The sequence below is a fragment of the Polypterus senegalus genome, chromosome 3, assembly GCF_016835505.1.
Source record: "Polypterus senegalus isolate Bchr_013 chromosome 3, ASM1683550v1, whole genome shotgun sequence".
NCBI classification, from domain to species: Eukaryota; Metazoa; Chordata; class Cladistia; order Polypteriformes; family Polypteridae; genus Polypterus; species Polypterus senegalus.
Genome location: NC_053156.1, coordinates 56166338 through 56185867, shown reverse-complemented (window position 1 = coordinate 56185867; position 19530 = coordinate 56166338). Strand labels below are relative to the sequence as shown.

The 19530-nt window shown below is 37.7% G+C and overlaps 1 protein-coding gene across 4 annotated transcripts in view; it reads left to right on the top strand.

The window, feature by feature from the left end:
• ikzf4 (IKAROS family zinc finger 4) overlaps positions 1–18631 on the top strand; it is a 109061-nt gene extending 90430 nt beyond the window's left edge. For 2 of the 4 annotated variants that reach the window (XM_039747250.1, XM_039747251.1), the window contains exons 7-8: positions 5693–5821; positions 13670–18630. In XM_039747250.1, the coding sequence (XP_039603184.1) occupies positions 5693–5821; positions 13670–14460 (920 nt within the window). In that variant the 3' untranslated portion in view covers positions 14461–18630. Of the gene's footprint in view, positions 1–5692; positions 5822–13669 lie in introns of all 4 variants that reach the window. The other 2 variants (XM_039747249.1, XM_039747248.1) reach the window with 2 other exon arrangements.
• The last annotated feature ends 899 nt before the right edge of the window (positions 18632–19530 follow it).

The following is a 19530-nucleotide window of genomic DNA, read 5'->3' as shown; positions in this document are numbered from 1 at the left end:
ACTTTCTCTGTTCTCTATTATGTTTACCCCTGGAAAAACAATTTAGTTTTTTTCAACAAGAAAAAATGTCATTATATGTAACAGGAATGTGTAAATATCAAAACATCAACATATATACAGTAAAGGTATGTCTAGTGTTCATTGCTGTACTGATGCTGATTTACTGCACATCCTTCGTGTGACATGTTTTGAAACAATTACCAACACACCCCCCAACGTTGCAATTGGGACAGTAAAAGAGTGTTTCTTTGCATACTTTTCTTATAATATTTTTTTCTTTTACTTGAGCACAAGAGAGTAGAATGTCAGTGCCTGATCTGCATAATTGATACGACCCATATGTTATTGACGGCTGGCACAGTTCAAGGCTTATTGACTTCCATATTTCCCTTGACATGAGTCGACAGTTGCTGCAATGTAAACAGTTCTTAGAAGGCTTTCTTGTCCTTTTTACTTTGCAGCAACTTGCACAAGAGTGAACCTCGGATGACAAAATTCTCTGGGCATATCACAGTGATTCTGTCGTACATCAGTGTCACTCTCTGTTTCAATGTCTAATGTCAAATTCACATTGTCATAATTTTCTCTTAATTCTAATAATGGTTTAGTTTGTTCTAAAACTGGAATTACAGCTTCTTATTTACACATTATTGTGTTTTGTTTGAAGGCTCTACCCCACTCATGAATATTGATCGGTTACCTTAGTACATTACCAAAACACATAGAAATATTCATGATTTTTTTCAGCATAATGTTGTTTTATCCACTAGATGGAAGCAGAATGCTGTGCTGGGAGTTATTCAGGCTTTGCGCTGTCAAGCGGATCATTAAACGTCACCCAAAGTTCTGACTCAGATATAACTGTAATTACATTAGGTTTCGAGCCCAGGTCACACTCGTGATTAACACCAAGGAGGTTAAAAAGGAGCTAACTCAGAACCTGTAAGATGTTTGTTTCTCAAACTACAGATTCTGATGTGTATGAGCCTAATGCAGTTATGGATGTGGACCCCTTCTTTTTTTATCCTGGTTTCTTGGCAATCTGTTGCATGGAATAACCTGCATTCCACAAAAAATAAACACATAAACTGACATGTTTCTTGACAGAGCTGTTTAATTTTTGCCATTTTTGAACCCAGAACTTAACTTTAGGAATGCCAATACATTGCAACCTGCATTACTATTATATAACTAGAGGTAAATCATTTAAATTTTGTATGATCATTACTTGTCATTAAATATAAAATTTGACCTTGATCAGGTGACTGGAAGTAGTATTTTACTGACCACAAAAAACAATCAGATTTGAAATTTAAGTTTAATTGGTTTATAGTAATCCCTCCTCGATCGCGGGGGTTGCGTTCCAGACCACGCCCCGTCCAACCCAACCCCCAATTCAACCCTCGCTAGGTGAAAATCCGCAAAGTAGAAACCATATGTTTGTATGGTTATTTTTATGTATTTTAAGCCCTTATAAACTCTCCCACACTGTTTATAAATATTCACCACACAGTTATACAGCATAAACCCTTTGTATTCTCTTAGATATTAGGTAAGATTCATTGAAATTATGTATGTAAACACACAGTTTATATACAGTAAAACCTAAATATTATTTTAAAGATATCGAGTGTCTCCAATATCGCATATGTTACAGCCATTACGATAGACAGGCCACCCGCAATAAATACATACAATGCAAGAAAAATTGTATACAGTAAATGTGTGTTCAGTGACAATAAACGTACGTACATGTACTAAGTACTGTAAGTAGAATAAATTAATTATGGTTACTCACCAACAATGACAAGATGACTTGTCCGATAATAATGAGTTTAGTTTTACTGCACAACAAAGGAAAGCGTTACAGCTATTTTAAAGGAGCCTCTTCAGGCGAATGTGTAGCACCGCCGTTGTTCTTCTTCCGGCAGTCTTCAATCCAAATCCCTAAAGCAGATTCCATCCAGACTACTGCCTTATTACATCCACTTACAACTCGTTTTGCACCCTGTTTAAAAGAACACTGCGGTCGTAGATCTTATATTCCTTTTCTACTTTTTAAATAAAAAGAAAGGTAGCCTCATTGATGCCGTAATGGCGTCCTACAGCGGTGTAGCTTTTCCCTTCCTTCAACATATCCAAAACGTTTACCTTTTCGGCAATTGTTAACATGTTCCATTGGCGCTTGGGCACGGCCCCTGAAGCAGTAGCAGGAGCAGATCGGTTTGGAGCCGTAATGAAGGGCTTGACTATGCACAAAGATAAACACAAAAGAGCACAAAAGTTAACTCTTTACACAGCGAAACATGTTGATGCTGAATGAGCGAGATGAGACTTCCTGGTTAACGCCCCAGGAATCGAATTCAGCGCTCCGTTGCTGAGCCATTCAGCACACAGGAACTTAACTGCGTGCTCTGATTGGTTAGCTTCTCAGCCATCCGCCAATAGCATCCCTTGTATGAAATCAACTGGGCAAACCAACTGAGGAAGTATGTACAGGAAGTAAAAAGACCCATTGTCCGCAGAACCCATGAAGCAGTAAAAAATCTGTGTTATATATTTAGATATGCTTACATATAAAATCTGCGATAGAGTGAAGCTGCCAAAGTCGAAGCACAATATAGGGAGGGATTACTGTACCAGAAGTAGTTCTTTGCCATATAAACTTGCATTATAAACAAAGGTAAGTGATTGAAATTTTGTAAAAAACACACAGATATGAAGTTTCATTATAATTGGACAAAAAGAAGTGGTATCTACTTTACCTGAACAGGTATAAGGAAAGTTCCAGATTTTTTATGCTTTGCATGTGGTGCTTTACAAAAGACTGGCAAATTGACACTCATCAATGCCCTTAACAAAATAACTATAGTTAGTATATGGAAGTATACTTCCAACGTTTGGTATGGATCATTGTGACACATCTAGTATAACAGAAGTTTATTGCCTGACAGGATTGCCGTTTTTATGGGCATCAAATTTGTGTCTACCTTTTTTACCCAGAACTAGGGATTTTTCTAGAATTTACCCCCACCACTTTGATTGACTGACAGCATTTCAATATGCTTTCTTGACAGTTGATTCTGTGATACTGTTGAAGCAGGTTTATCTGTTAAACAAATTCATATTTCGTCATTTAGGTAGTTGTTGCTGTCTTTCTTAAGGCAAATTGTTTTGAGCTGTGCTTTTTTTAAATTTACTTTTTGCTTTTTTTTGGTTTTGTGCTTAAAATATACAGTAGTACGTTAAGTGATTTAATAGTGTTTGTGAAATTTTCTTCATTGTGCTGGTCCCGACATTCCACGAATTCATTGGTGAAATTACACAACATAGTGTTAGTATTTGTATTCAATACTTATCATGTATGATTGGCTACATATGAACACTAACAGTTGGTAAGTTTGTTTTTACATTGTTACACGTTATTTTGTCAACAAATGAAATTTGTTTTATTGGTAATTACGGTGGTTGTTTGAACTAATTAATAAATTATATTATGACCAATGGAATCATTGTTTTATAATTATCTCAGTAAGTGAATATTTTTATTTTTTTATTACCTACATTTAATTTTTAATTTGAAAATTAGAGGTAAAAAGCAAACGGCATCAGAAAGGCAGAAGAAAATGAATCAGTGGTATACACGTTTATGCTCTGATTTTTTCATATAAACAGAATTAAAGAGTTTAAGACAGGGCTACAATAATATATAATTTTGAGAATATCTAATTATTCATCTTACAGTATTTAGTAACAGTTTATTAATTACGATGCACATATTATTTTTAACTGTTATTTCACTTATCAACAATGCAAAGAAATTACATGGTACAAACAACAAAACACCATAATTGGAAATGTATCTAATCAGGTAAAAGAACTATTAAATAAGTTGAAATTTGAATAGGTACACAAGCTGATATATTCATACAATTATTATATAATCTCTACGTATTCGAGAATGTTGAGTAGAGAACACTCCAGATTTTTATATGTTGAATGGTTTAATCTTAATAGTGATTCTAACATGGAATCCACATGATCAGATTCTGTGTTGTCCCATATTGTTTTCATTTTAGGACTATGACTTTCAGTTAAACCCTAATTGTAATCAATGGTTTTGTGAACAGTTCTAAATTGAGAGGCATCAGTTAAAAGTTTTTGTTGTTTTTTTGTTTTATTTTATTTATGTATTTATTTTGATTGGAGCATGGTGTTTGTCTCTAGTGAGAACTTTTCTGTTAATTTAAAATAGAAGTTTGAGCAGTTTACATTTAGACAGTGGTTGGTTCAAAGCTCTTTGTCTATGAAAATATTTATATCCAAAAAGCTGAAGTAACCTTGTAGTTGGATTAATTGAAATATTGGTATTTAATTGTTCATTCTGGCATATTGTGTGTTTGGCCATTTTGGGGCTTTACTAGATGTATTTATTTTTGTCATTATTTCATCAGAGTTTCACAACTCCAGGCTTTCTTGTGACATACTGTACCGTATGTGCCAAGTATTTTGAATAGAAATGGTAAAGAAATAATATCTTTGTATCCCTTTCCAGTTGTTTCATTTTTTTCATTGTATGGGTCATTCAGTGAATAGATCTAATTATTTATAGGTGTCCATTTCTTTAAGTGTGCTCAGTCATTTTGTGTGATCAAATCAGTTAGGGAAGGGAAACTTGACAAGGGTAACAAGCCTTATAAGGGTGATGCCATAAAATGGCCATTAAACAAGCAGACAAAGAGAAAGAGACTTGCTGTGCTCCACTTACCTTGGAACTAGGATGTCTGAACTGGGAATGATGTCACACCTGGGTGATTGTGTTCCAGTAAAACATTCAGAAAAACAATATGGATGCCTCCAGGAAGACTTTTGTTTTGCTTCCGCTTTCGTTATGCGTACTGCTACTGAGCTGCACGTTGCGCAGTATTTTGCACATGCAAACGCCATATAATCATGTTGACAAATAGAGGCTGGACAGTACTGTGTGTAGTTTTCCATTCTTCTTTATCTTCTGAATCCTGCTTAAGTGCATTTACTTTTTCAGACCATTTTAAGCTGATTGTTGGTATGAGCTTTATTCATACTATTGTATCAATTCAGTTGTCTGATGTCAGTGACAATTTACATAATTGTTTCAGGGTTTTTATTACCTTTCAGACCATTCCAGATTACAGTTATCCAATAATTGGCTAGCTAGGCCTTTGATTTCCACAATTTGTAGTTTTAAGTTCCACTTACAAGTTTAATGTTGTTAAGGCGTACTGGTAAATTCTCAAACAGAATTTATTTTTTAACATCTTCTAACCTTTATGAAATAATTGTGTTTTGCATTATTGCTTGAATGATGATGTTTGTAAGAGAAATAAGAATACAGTATTAATGTGGTAATTTGAGTAATCGTATCTCCTTTGTTTAATTTTGAAATAAAAGCTGATCTGTTTGAATTAGCTTTCCACTGCTGTTTTTTTTTTCATTTTCTTATTAGTTTTTCTTTGAAACCTCAATGTCTCATTTGTTCTACTCTTTACACCCACTTTGTTACTGTTTTCTAAGCCCATCAGACTTCACTTGTGTTAATATTCAGGGGCAGCCTTCATGTTTTTACTTATTAAAAGATACAATATTTGTTAATCTAACACCTTTTAGTGAAATGCAAAACAAATTACTTAATTATATTCATGTCCTTCTACAGAAGACATGAGAGATCTTGAGTTGATGCCTGATGCAATGCTTCACTCATCCACTGAAAGGATGTCCTTCATTGATCGCCTCGCCAATAGCATCACCAAAAGAAAAAGGTCTACTCCACAGAAGTTTGTGGGTAAGTACAGAAGTCCACAAAAGACTTCACATACTTTACAGAACCTCCAAAATTTCCCCTGTATTACTTATTTCTATTCTAGCCGTAGTCCTCTTAGGATTTCATATAATCTAGAAGTTTTTTCTTTTCTAAACCATGAAATGATTATTTTGGAATTAGACAGTACATTAGCCAGAAAATTCCACCCACAAAAAGTATATTTTTGGAGTAGAATATTGGGAATGCTTGTGGTACAAACAAGAAATGCTGATCATACCTGATCAAGAGAATGATGTCCCTGTACATAATGAATGTAATTATTGTGCATTTTGATCAGAAGTTTTTTTTAGTTCTTCTAGACGTTTATATTTGTCTGAATAATCAACATTTTAGTGAATGAGGGAACATGACAGAGGGGTTCAGATAAATTTCTGTTTCTAGCAATGTAGTTAAGATTACAACAATGAAAATGTCCCCCAAGGGCTGTAGTGAGGAATTGAATAGATGTCCAAGAACAAAAAAAAAGTTATGATTATTATAGAGACTTGCTGTTTCACTGTAATATGATCAACTACTGTGTTGGAGAGTATGTCATAAATGATGCAAGAAATTGAGCCAGCCAGCAAAGATTTATATTTGTTACCATTGTTGTAAAGAGGACCCTGTCTTCTGTGGGTCGAATTAAGGGACAAAGCATTGCACATTTTGTACATAGGATTCAATATATTGTTTTATTCCATCACTCAATGACTCTCAACCTTTGCATATTAAATTTGCAAGTAATGTAAAAACTTAAGTGTGAGACATTAGCTATGCCAGCCTACCACTTGGTACAGCTAGCAACTATTGTGTTTATAGATCAGTTTGCTTCAGTAGAGACTATTGACCAGCATGGAGCACATATTCGCACAGTTATAGTAAGCATACACGTGTGCAAATGGTAAGTTATTTGCTCTGCTGTTAGTCATATTGCTTTTTGTATTTGATTAATTTGTTGCTATTTAGAAAAACGTTAAGTGCACACATTTTAACAGCAAGGTGATTGAAAATTAAGAAAATAATGTAGGGACTGCTGTGCTTTAAAGGCTATAAGCATTAACAGAGACTTGAGCCGGGAAAATGGGTTTTATAGTGCCAGTAAAAATATTTACACCCCAGACCCCAACAATAAAAGAGTCCTTGACATATGAGTGAAAATAGCTCTCTATAAATCAATCTAAATATCTTGAAATTATTAAGCCAAAAATTATTTATTGCCTAAGAACTCAGACCCTTACTATGACACAGCTAAATCATCTCTGGTGCTGCCCGATGGCTTAAGTCACAAAATAGTCTCCTTGTGCATCAATGTGTTTCAAGTGATTCTATTACTAATATCACCTATTTGTGAGAGATCCAACTGCTTTTGTCCAAATAACTTAACTGTGAAATCAAATGGGTGGGAGGAATGTGGTGTCCAGGTGGGCAAAGCTTAGTCCCATCCACATAGACACAAGACTTAAATGGTTGCTGAAGGCTTGCCAACTGAATACTGACATTAAGGGGGTGGATTTTTAGACAATTGATTATTTTGTTTTTAATTGTTCTTATACATTTAGATCAATTAGTAGAGATTTTTTTTGCTTTATTTGCTTACTAGCTGAAATACCTGGCGTTGCCTGGGAGGAAAATATAGTGTTTTTTTTTTTTTTGTTTTTAATTGTTTGAGAAAAATATAATTTAAAAAAATCACAACTTTAAAAATAAAAATAATAAACAAACAGTGAAGACTCACTAATGTGCTTGTATTGTTTACTGAAGTGCCTTGTTATATATAATGCTTTTAGTTTTTCTATCTTTAGCCAATATATAAAGGTTCTTAGGACTTTGTACTGTTGAACATGCCACATAAAGTTGTCCATGTGAGAAACAGGCTGTGTCCAAATTGATTCCAGCAATTTTCAATGACTGTCCAAACGTTCCGCGCGTCAAGTGGATGATAAGAGACATACAAGACCGAATCTTCAATTAGTCTCTTCCAATTGAAATTCTTTCGCAATCAAATAAATTTTAAATATTTGTTGTATATAAATAAATATTATAAGTTAAATATCATAGCTATATTTGGTGTATACTTTACCTTCGATTTTGATAAGTTAATTAAATTAGTTTTTTGATCATGAACGTATTTAAAAAAAATCCTATGTATTTTTTTACAAAAAAATTGTAACACCAACACATTAGCTACGATGTTGTGAAAAAAATTACATTTAGTTCATTAATAAATAAACAAAAATTGCAAAGAGAGCCTCTGAATCTACAAAATAAATATAGAATGTTTATGGTAGATAAAAATAAAATTGCTTATTTATCTTATATATAATATAATAGATAGCATATTTTATTCAAAATATAATCGTGGAATACATTCAAAGTAGTAATAAAAATGATGGGAAAAGCAAAGCCTTTTTTTAAGGTTTTTTGACAGATAAATTTTGGTTTGTGGTATATTAATACGTTTTTACATGCAGAATTTTGATGACTTAAAAAAAAAATATATATATATATATATATATATATATATACACACACACACACAGTGATTCCTCCTTTATCATGGAGTATTGCGTTTCAGAACCCCCCTGCGAAAGGTGAAAGTCCGCAAAGTAAGCAAGAGAGACACACACACAGAGGCGCCGCGAGAGACACGCACACACACAGAGGTGCCGCGAGAGAGACACACACACACACACAGAGGTGCCGCGAGAGAGACACACACACACACAGAGGTGCCGCGAGAGAGACACACACACACACAGAGGTGCCGCGAGAGAGACACACACACACAGAGGCGCCGCGAGAGACACACACACACACAGAGGCGCGAGAGAGACACACACACACAGAGGCGACGCGAGAGAGACACACACACACACAGAGGCGACGCGAAGAGAGACACACACACACAGAGGCGCGAGAGAGACACACACACACACAGAGGCGACGCGAGAGAGAGACACACACACACAGAGGCGAGAGAGAGACACATACACACAGAGGCGCGAGAGAGAGACACATACACACAGAGGCGCGAGAGAGAGACACATACACACAGGCGCGAGAGAGAGACACATACACACAGGCGCAAGAGAGAGACACATACACACAGGCGCGAGAGAGACACACGCACACACGAGAGAGAGCTGGACGCATAAGGTAGAGAAGGCAGTTAAAGAATGCACTGGACTTGTTTTTGTTTTCATTTCTGTTTACAGCGATCGGTTCGTAGCGTGCATTGCTGCAATGTTACTTTTCTTGGTAGTTTATTAAATTATGGATTTTTCAAATGTTCATTTTTTCCCTGTGCTTAAAACTCATTAAAAATGTGTTTTTAGCGAGCGGTTCGTAGCGCTATAGCACAAACTATTGCAGTGTTAGTTTTCTCTGTTTTTCAAGGTTTTCTCAATGTTTTAACATTTAGTTTACCATTACCCTGTGCATTCTATCGTATAATTAACTATATTTGTGCTTAAAAACTAAAAACAAATATATATTTACATACAGTTTGTACGGTCTGAAACGGATTAATTGTATTTACATACAATCCTATGGGGGAAATTGCTTCGGGTCATGACCAAATCGGTTTACAACCAGAGTTTTGGAACGAATTATGGTCGTGAACCGAGGTTCCACTGTATTCTCTTAGATATTAGGTAAGATTCGTTGAAATTATGTATGTAAACACACTGTTTATATACAGTATAACCTAAATATTATTTTAAAGATATTGAGCGTCTCCGATATCATATATATTACAGCCATTACGATATATAAATATATATATATAAATATATACAGTAGATATAGATATATATAGATAGATATATATATATATATAGATATATAAATATATACAGTATATATATATATATATATATATATATATATATATATATATGAGTGTTGCTAGCATATGACAATGACAACACAATTACATTGTCAATCATGTTACGTTATTATAAAAATGTTTCCTTTTCTTTTTCATTACTTCTTTAACACACTACTTCTCCGCTGCGAAGCGCGGGTATTTTGCTAGTCTATAATAATAAAAGGCAAAGCCCTCACTTTGAATCACTGACTCATCACTAATTCTCCAACTTCCCGTGTAGGTAGAAAGCTGAAATTTGGTGGACTTATTCCTTACAGCTTACTTACAAAAGTTAAGCAGGTTTAATTTCGAAATTCTACACGTAGCGGTCATAATGGTCGACAACGTCCGCCATGTTGAACTTTTTTATTTAAGGCCCCATCTTCACGAAATTTGATAGGCGGCTTCCCTGCGCTAACCGAAACCGATGTACTTACTTATTTCGATGGTATGATGCCACTGTCGGCCGCCATATTGAACTTTCCAACATCACCAATTTTCAAACTTCCCATGTAGGTAGAAGGCTGACCCCATCTTCACGAAATTTGGTAGGTGGCTTCCCTGCACTAACCAAAACCGATATGCGTACTTATTTCGGTGGTATGACGCCACTGTCGGCCGCCATATTGAATTTTTCATCAGTCTTTGTTACTTATGGGCCCATCTTCAAGAAATTTGGTATGCGGGTTCCCAACGCTAACTGAATCCTACTTACGTACATATATACTTCCATAGCCTGCAGCTCGGTCACCGTGTGAGGCAGCGTTGGGTCCCCAATCCCAACGCCTCCCACGTTGTTGGCTGCCTTTCTATATAAGGCCGTCCGTCGCTCTAGTCTCTACATTCCCTTCCTTGCATCGCCATGGGATTCACGTCTCCCTGCTGATAACTACAGCCTTTTTATTTAATCCACGGCTTCTGCGCTGTTTTATTGTTCATTTATTACGATTATAGTTATTGTGTAGGTATTTTAGACTTACTGAACATTGTTCAGATACCCATTTCCTTTATCATTCCAACCGTACCCGCATTAACATGTCTATCGAGGTGATCACCATCGATCAAACAGCTGTCACTTACCGAGTGGTTTCCATCCCCGGAGATGGCACCTACCTTTCCATTCTCTGTGTTACATCTTGCACGGTCATATCAGGCTCACTCTTGATATCCGGAGGAACATTGTGTCTTATGTATTGAATGACTGGGACAGGTTCAAGGTGTGGACTGATGGTACAGGAGATAATTATACTACACAGGAGCACTATAAGAGTGAAATGCATAAGCCCTTCACCTATGCATCTGCATGTGAGTTGATGGCTGCCGCTGAATTGTTCGGTTATCGCTTTCAAGTGTACCGAAATGGCCAAATATTTTACACCTTTGGACAACCACCAATGCCTCTTAAACATCTTAGATTCACAGGTGACCATTTCAGTAGTGGACACTTTGATGTTTATGAATGTTTAAACTCTCAAAAGCTGGATGTGAAGTTATCGATGAAACTGGTTGTATACTTACAACGCTTGACAGATACTGAATGTCACTTCAACACAAGTCCTACAAATACTGTCGTAATTGAAACAAACCATGAAACTCAAACCGATTATGACAGCAGCAATCCAATCTGTGAGATTTGAAACAAGATTACTGTTCACATGGCCAACTGTACATTGCATGCTCAAGAGTTAGCTCAGCGCACAGCTTGGTCATATTACAACCGGAGGGCCGAACTGACAATGTGGTATACAAAGAGATCCTTAACAAATAATTATTGGTATATTTTCCCTCCGTTTAAAAAGGTTTTATTTTCTTCTTAATAAAACTTTTAGGGCAGTACTTCGCCGCTGCGAATCGCAGGTATTTTGCTAGTATACTAATAAAAGGCAAAGCCCTCACTCACTCATCACTAATTCTCCAACTTCCCGTGTAGATAGAAGGCTGAAATTTGGCAGGCTTATTCCTTACAGCTTACTTTCAAAAGTTAAGCAGGTTTCATTTCGAAATTCTACACGTAACGGTCAACAATATCCGCCATGTTGAACTTTCTTATTTACGGCCCCATCTTCACGAAATTTGGTAGGCGGCTTCCCTGCGCTAACCGAAACCGATGTCGCGTACTTATTTTGATGGTATGACGCCACTGTCGGCCGCCATATTGAACTATCCAACGTCACTAATTCTCCAACTTCCCGTGTAGGTAGATGGCTGGCCCCATCTTCACGAAATTTGGTAGGTGGTTTCCCTGCGCTAACCAAAACCGATGTACATACTTATTTTGGTGGTATGACGCCGCTGTTGACCGCCATATTGAACTTTCCAACGGTCTTTGTTACTTATGGGCCCATCTTCAACAAATTTGGTACGCGGGTTCCCAATGCTAACTGAATCCTACTTACATACATATATACGTCCATAGCCTGCAGCTCGGTCACCGTGTGAGGGCGTTGGGTCCCCCATCTCAACGCCTCCCACGTTGTTGGCTGCCTGCCTATATAAGGCTGTCCATCGCTCCGGTCTCTACATTCCCTTCCTTGCTGTGCCACGGGATTCACGTCTCCCTGCTGATAACTACAGCCTTTTTATTTAATCCACAGCTTCTCCGCTGTTTTAGTTCGTTTATTACGATTATAGTTATTGTTTTGGTATTTTAGACTTACTTTACATTGTTCAGGTACCCATTTCCTTTATCATTCCAACCGTACCCCCATTAACATGTCTTTTGAGGTGATCACCATCGATCAAAGAACTGTCACTTACCGAGTGGTTTCCATGCCCGGAGATGGCACCTACCTTTCCATTCTCTGTGTTACATCTTGCACGGTCATATCACGCTCACTCTTGATATCCGGAGGAACATTGTGTCTTATGTATTGAATGACTGGGACAGGTTCAAGGTGGGGACTGATGATGGTACAGGAGAAAATTTTACTACACAGGAGCACTATAAGAGTGAGATGCTTAAGCCCTTCACCTATGGTTCTACATGTGAGTTGATGGCTGCCGCTGAATTGTTCAGTTGTCGCTTTCAAGGGTACCGAAATGGCCAAATATTTTACACCTTTCGACAACTGCCAGTGCCTCTTAAACATCTTAGACTCACAGGTGACGATTTCAGTAGTGGACACTTTTGATGTTTATGAATGTTTAAACTCTCAAAAGCTGGATGTGAAGTTATCGATAAAACCGGTTGTATGCTTACAATGCTTGACAGATGCCGAATGTCACTTCAACACAAGTCCTGCTAATACTGTCGTTAATTGAAACAAACCATGAAAGTCAAACCGATTATGACAGCAGCAATCAAAGCTGTGAGATTTCAGACAAGATTACTTTTCACATGGCCAACTGTACGTTCCATGCTCAAGAGTTAGCTCAGCGCACAGCTTGGTCATATTACAACTGGAGGGCCGAACTGACAATGTGGTATACAAATAAACAAATAATTATTGGTATATTTTCCCTCAGTTTAAAAAGTTTTAATTTTCTTCTTAATAAAAATTTTAAGGCAGTACTTCACCACTGCGAAGTGCGGGTATTTTGCTAGTATATATATATATATATACACACACACAAACACATACACATATACAGGGTGGTCCAGATCTGATTATGCAGATCCAGATTGGCTGGATGACTTTGATTTATGCGGGGACAATTCCAGTTCGGCACGAAGGCGATTCTTCATGTTGTCAGTTCGCACACTTCTCGATGATCTGGGATTTTTCGGGTGATTTTCTCAGCAATAAACTTAATAAGTTATAGCGTAATGAAAATTGCATAATTAGATCTGGACCACCCTATATATATAGATTTATTAATTTGTCTGTATGATTCATAGGTGAATAAAGTCCTACAAAAAATGATATTTTCCAACAGTTCACTTTTTTTGTATCAAGTTGATTTCCACCTGAAATAATAATCTTTTCTTTTTAAAAGCTATTTGTTAATTTCATTTTTTGTAGGAGAGAAGCACATGAGACTTAACATGTCTGAAATCCCTTTTGAGATGAACTGCAGCTTTGAGAAAGATGAACTGATAGGCTCCCAGCACAGTGGAGTCGGAGATGCTGCTGGTTTTGGTGGAAGTGGAGCATACCTGGGAGGAGGGTGTCCTGAGCCTCTTAGACCTCTGCGGTTGCCCCCACCTCATTCCACTTGTCTCTCAGACATGACTCCGGTTATTAGCTCAGTATACACTCAATTGGCACCACTTCGAGCACGCCTGGAATGTCCTGGAGGAATGCCTAGCAACAGAGAGGCAGGTGAAGGTCATGAAGACCTACAGCAAGGCCGTAGTCTCGCAGCCTCACCCAGTAATGGGTGCCATGACTCCACAGATACAGAGAGTGTTACTGAAGACCATAACCACCAGCAACATCAGCATCAACGTAGCAGCACAAAACAAGAACGGCAGAGCCCAGGCCACGCCAAAGAGGACTGCCCTAACCCTGGACCCCCTTCTCTGCCAGCTAGCACACAACCAGTGCTGGTGTCAACGGGAACCCCCACCAAAGCCACTGCCAGCAGCCCAGCCAAAGAGACTGTCCGTGTGGTTGATGGCGAGGGCCAAACGGTGCGCACATACAAGTGTGAACACTGCCGCATCTTGTTTCTCGACCATGTTATGTTCACCATCCACATGGGCTGCCATGGATTCAGAGACCCTTTTGAGTGCAACATCTGTGGTTATCATAGTCAGGACCGGTATGAGTTCTCGTCACATATTGTGCGGGGTGAGCACAAGGTTGGCTGAATCAGTGTGGATGGGGCTGATGGGGTGGGTTTCTGCCTCTAAATTAAGTACTGCACTTAACATGTCTATTTTTAGTACTCTTGTTGCACTGACTTCTGCATATTAGAAATAGAGGTGTGCAGAAAATGAAACAAATTTACTGTCAGTTTTTTTTTCTTTTCATCCCCTCTTCAGTGGATCTTTTAATGCAACTCATACTAAACATGGTCATTATACTTAAATTTGCACTGTTGTTCCCAGATTTATGTAAAAAAATGATAACAGATCTGAATCTGATGTTTACATTCATGCATTGAGGACCTGTGAATTGCAGGAATCAGCTAAGGATAGCTTTCCCGCTTGCATTGATTGGGTTTTAAAATATTTCCAATGGGAAAAGTTCTGAACAACTTGTGTTTGTGAACAGTAACACTTAAGCCATTTATTTATTTTGTTTTTCCTGCACATCTCTATTGAAAAGAAGCAAACTTGTTTTAAGCTAATGCTGTTCTCTATCCAAAAGTGCTGTATATAATTAACATGTATCTGTTCGTAGAGCTCCACCTGCTGGACAGGATTCATCATTTCCGGACAAGTACAAACGTATTGCCCCATCTGAGAAGCGAGTTTGTTTTAAAAGTTTGCCGTGTTTAATTACTTAATTTAAAATATTTTAAAACGGTTCTTAAAATCTGTAAGGGTGCAAATCAGAGGTTTATTTTTCAAGTTTGTGATTTCTGCTTTTAATTCCGCTTCTTGCGCCATAGCTGGGGCACATTCTCACTTGCCTACACTCACACCTAACTGTTTTTTAGGTTTTCAAGATACAGTACTGGTTACACTTTTCATTTTAGCACAAAACACCTTGACTTACATATAACAAAACCAAAAAAAGTAGGGAAGTGGTCCAAGAAAAGGCAAACGGGAAGAAAAGATGACTTGTGGTCTCTTGTGAACATTCTTTTTCTATGAAGTAGTTTTACTAAAGGGGGAAAAAGGCCTTTGCTGCAACTGGCTATTTTCTAGCTGCTGTTAATTGTAATTCTGATTATAAATGTGTTCTATTTTGCTTTTTTTTTTTTTACACATTCAGATTGTTAAAGTTGGAGAACGGGCAGACTTTACAGGGATACTGCTATCCTACTAAGAGAGCAGTGCACACATTTTTCCTTATTTTTTGGAGGGAGGCAGAGACCCTCCACTGTAGGATGTCTGCTTGTTCAGAAGGAGCTTTAATTCTCTGTCTACAGAGTGTTGCTCTGGGGTTTGTCTTAATGTTTCAGGAATGTTGCTGCATTTTATCAAGCCCTCAAATTCTAAGCTTTAAATGGCACTGTATTTAATTTAACTTATATTGTGCTGGATTTTGATTTAAAAAAAACAAATGAAGAAATAACAGCTCCCTGCCCTGATCTGCCTCCTCCGACTGAGGACAAAAGAAGGCTCTGATGCTCTTCTAGGACAGAGGTACTCTGTTGAGTTGATCAAATCAAGCAAAGTGCTGAACTTGGGGGCTTTTATTGGGGGTGGGATTATGTTTTATATATTTATTAAAAAAGTGAATTAACTATTTCGTTTAAAAAAAATAAAATACCATATTTTTAATAAAGATGAACTAAGCACTTTTCCATTATCTTGTAAGACTGGTGGCCATGTTGGGTAGTTCTGAAATATTATCATACCACAGAAAGCAGAGGGGAAGGGAGTTATGGTACTAAATCCAACCCTGTAGTAGCTGTAGGAAATTAAAAAAATAAATAACACTTAAATGTACTAAATAAGCATAATGCATGCCAAGGGGATAAGAGTGTCTTGAGCTGAAGTGTTTCCAGCAGCCATTTGGCCTCATTCTGTCTTCAGTGATGAGTGATGACTCTCGTGGTACTTTACACTTGTTTAATAACAGAGAACTTCTTAATATTTGTTCAATAGAATCATTTATTAAAGTTCAGATCCTCTCAGTTCAAAGAGAAAAAATACAGAAGTGATGGCAGCTGCAGATACTGTTAGAGCGAAGCTCCTTAGCCCATAGTGAACAGAAGAGAAGGAAAAAAATTGCTGCCAAGTGCCAATGTTACATAAAATGGTAATATTTTCACAAAGTGAAAGAAAAGCACTTTTGCATTTGAAAGTGCAGAATGAAAGTAAAAGCCAAGGTTTGAGCGAAGAGAGTAATTCTTGCACTCTAATCATATGTTGACTAAACTTGGTGTGGCCGGCAGCCTATCGATCTGCTGTGTTGAATGGTTGGCATGTCTTTCTGTAGGAAGTCATTAAGTTGCAGGTTTCAGAGCTGGAGCGAGTTACATTTCTTTGGGCACTGTTGACGTGACTTCATAGCAGAACCTCATGTACACACAGACAGATGACTGCTGCTACACCGTCATGTCATCAGTTCAGTGCCGGGAGCTTTAGGTTGGCTTATTATTGGCTGCCTAGCGTGGTACCTCCATGGTGTCGTCTGACTTACGCTGTCCTACTTGCTGCTTTACGTCATACACTGAGGTCCTATGAATGACTCAGTCATGGGTGCTTTACAAAGAGGCAGAAGTTCCAACTTTGTTTATAGAAGCTAAACCTAAACCTCCTGTGCTGTTTTATACACTCTTGCCACTTTGTCCCATTATTGGGTTAAAATATTTTCAATACATGTCATAATTCACCTTGTTGTTTGTTTTTTATCTTTCTAATTGAAATATGCATTTTTCAGACATCTGACCTGGGTTGCTTTTAGCATTGTTCATTTTTGCGAGATTAAAAAAAAAACATTTATATGATTGAGTGTAAAAGTACTGAAAGAATGCAAGGAGGTGAATTTAAATGGACTCTGAAACATACACATGGACCTCAGTTATTTAAATAGCTCCAGTTTGTTCAGACCATTGGCCAGGTTTGGGTGACACTTGGGACAGCATGGCTGCCACTTAGTGACCTCACTTGAAAATGTTTCTTTTTCCTGCTGATGACACTGTGTGAAGAAAGCTTTCATTTATAGTTGTAAAGGTCTGCATATATTAGGGGGCTTTAAGATAGTAGTATTGGTCTGACTGCTCAGGAGCCAGTTTCAGTGTCTGTTTCATTGGCCTGATTGTTGAGTAGCCAGCTTTCATGGTCATTGATCGAGCTGTCACTTCAATGTTGGTTAGTAATAATGCCAGAAATGTGGGGAATGGGCTTTGATTATAAGGTCCCTACCACCCTCAACTCAAGTGTAGTTTTTTCTGAAGAAGCAGTCCAAGTTTTCAGAGGAAATTTTGATGGACACGCAAGAAAACATATTGGTCTGAGGAGATGAACTCATCTTTCCACTTTTCTATATTTAGCATTTTGGGGAGGTCACATCCCCGCGTGCAGGCTGCTATTAAAACACCCCAGGGAGATGATGGGAGTCTACCAGTTGCAGACCATTGCAGCTTAGCAGGGTCGAGTGGTTCATCTGTTATAAAAGATCTGGAATGAAAAACAGTTGCCTCTACAGCCTTTCAACCAAAACCCAACCTTTCAAGGGTTTTTTGGGATGTCAAGGTTCTTGGATGGTATTTCTAGGACCTTTTCACACTCTTTGGGGAGAATTGTGGGGTTTTTTTTTTGGGGGGGGGGAGTGGGGAGTGAAGTCCCCGGCATTTGTTCCACAGGTATTTAGAGACCTGGCCTAAAACAGAAGTATATTTGTTACGTTACTTAATGAAGAATTGAAGTTTGTAATGTTTTTCTAACATCTTATACTGAATGGGGCTCAGCTCCCAAACGGGGGGTCCCTGACGACGTTTAAACCTTTTCTATTCCAGTCTTAGCACATCCTTGTACAGAAACTGTTTTTATTTTTTCTTTTGTTACTAATGTATACAATTCCAAAGTGCAATATGCCTTTTCCCTTCCCTGCACTCTTGATTTTAACCTTTGTCTGAAAATGTTTCAATTTGTACACTTTGTTCTGGATTGCTAGTGTCTTTGCGTTTTACTTATTTTTCCTGTGAACGGTATGAATCGCTTTAAAAAAAAAATTCTACTGCAGAGCCTTTGTTTCTGTATAATAATGTAATTAGATATATTTGTGTAATGGAGATAACTACTGTAAGTTTTGTACTGTATTGGCGGAAGGTCTATTATAAATAAAAACAATGAAATTTAGCAGACTTGTAATGCGTTTTACAAATACAAGAACTACAAAATACAATAAGTGGTCCCTTATAAGTGCGCTCCGCTTAAAACATTAAGTCAGAGCCTGAACATTGGCTTCTGAGAAGGATAACAAAGACTTGGTCATGAAGACGAGAAGAATAGCCCATCCCTACCCCAAGATGATGGCATTCTAGTCACCTATTAGTCATGGCCACACTCTTTGGGGACCATCCATTTGCAAAGGTTTCATGTTTCACTGATTTACACTGGACAGTGAAGATTTTGCTTCGTGAATGCTTTGGGGTATATCTTACAGTATATTGGCCTGCTGATCACAAAAATCCCCTTAAAATGATCCTGTCACATATTGTTGTATTGCAATTGCCTCATTTTTTGATTTCCCCTCTCATAAGTATACTTACAGTGCCCTCATTGATGTTTGGTACAAACTCATATTTTCTTGTTGATTTGCCCCTCAGCTCCACAGTTTAAAATTACAAATCAACCAATTCAGATGTGATTAAAGTGCACATTGCAGACTTTCATTTCAAGGGATTTGCATTAATTTTGGTCACACCATGTAGAAAAGACAACACCTCTTCTGTATGATCCCCACATTTCAGGGAACCATAATGTTTGGCACACTAATGTGGCAGGTCTATTAAAGAAGTCATTATTAGGATTTTGTCACATATCCCTTGCATGCAGCGACTGCCTGAAATCTGCAACTTACAGACATCACCACTAATGCAGCCATCTACAGCTCCTGTTTGTTGTGGGGGCTTGTCTCCTTTACTCTTCAGCATATGGAAGGCCTGCCCAATTGGATTTAAAGTGGGTGACTGGCTTGGCCTTTCACAAAGTTTCCATTTTTTAGATCTGAAGAACCCCTGTGTGGCCTTAGCAATACGTTTGGGATCATATCTTGTTGTAGGATGAAGCGCCATCCAATGAGTTTGGAGGCATTTT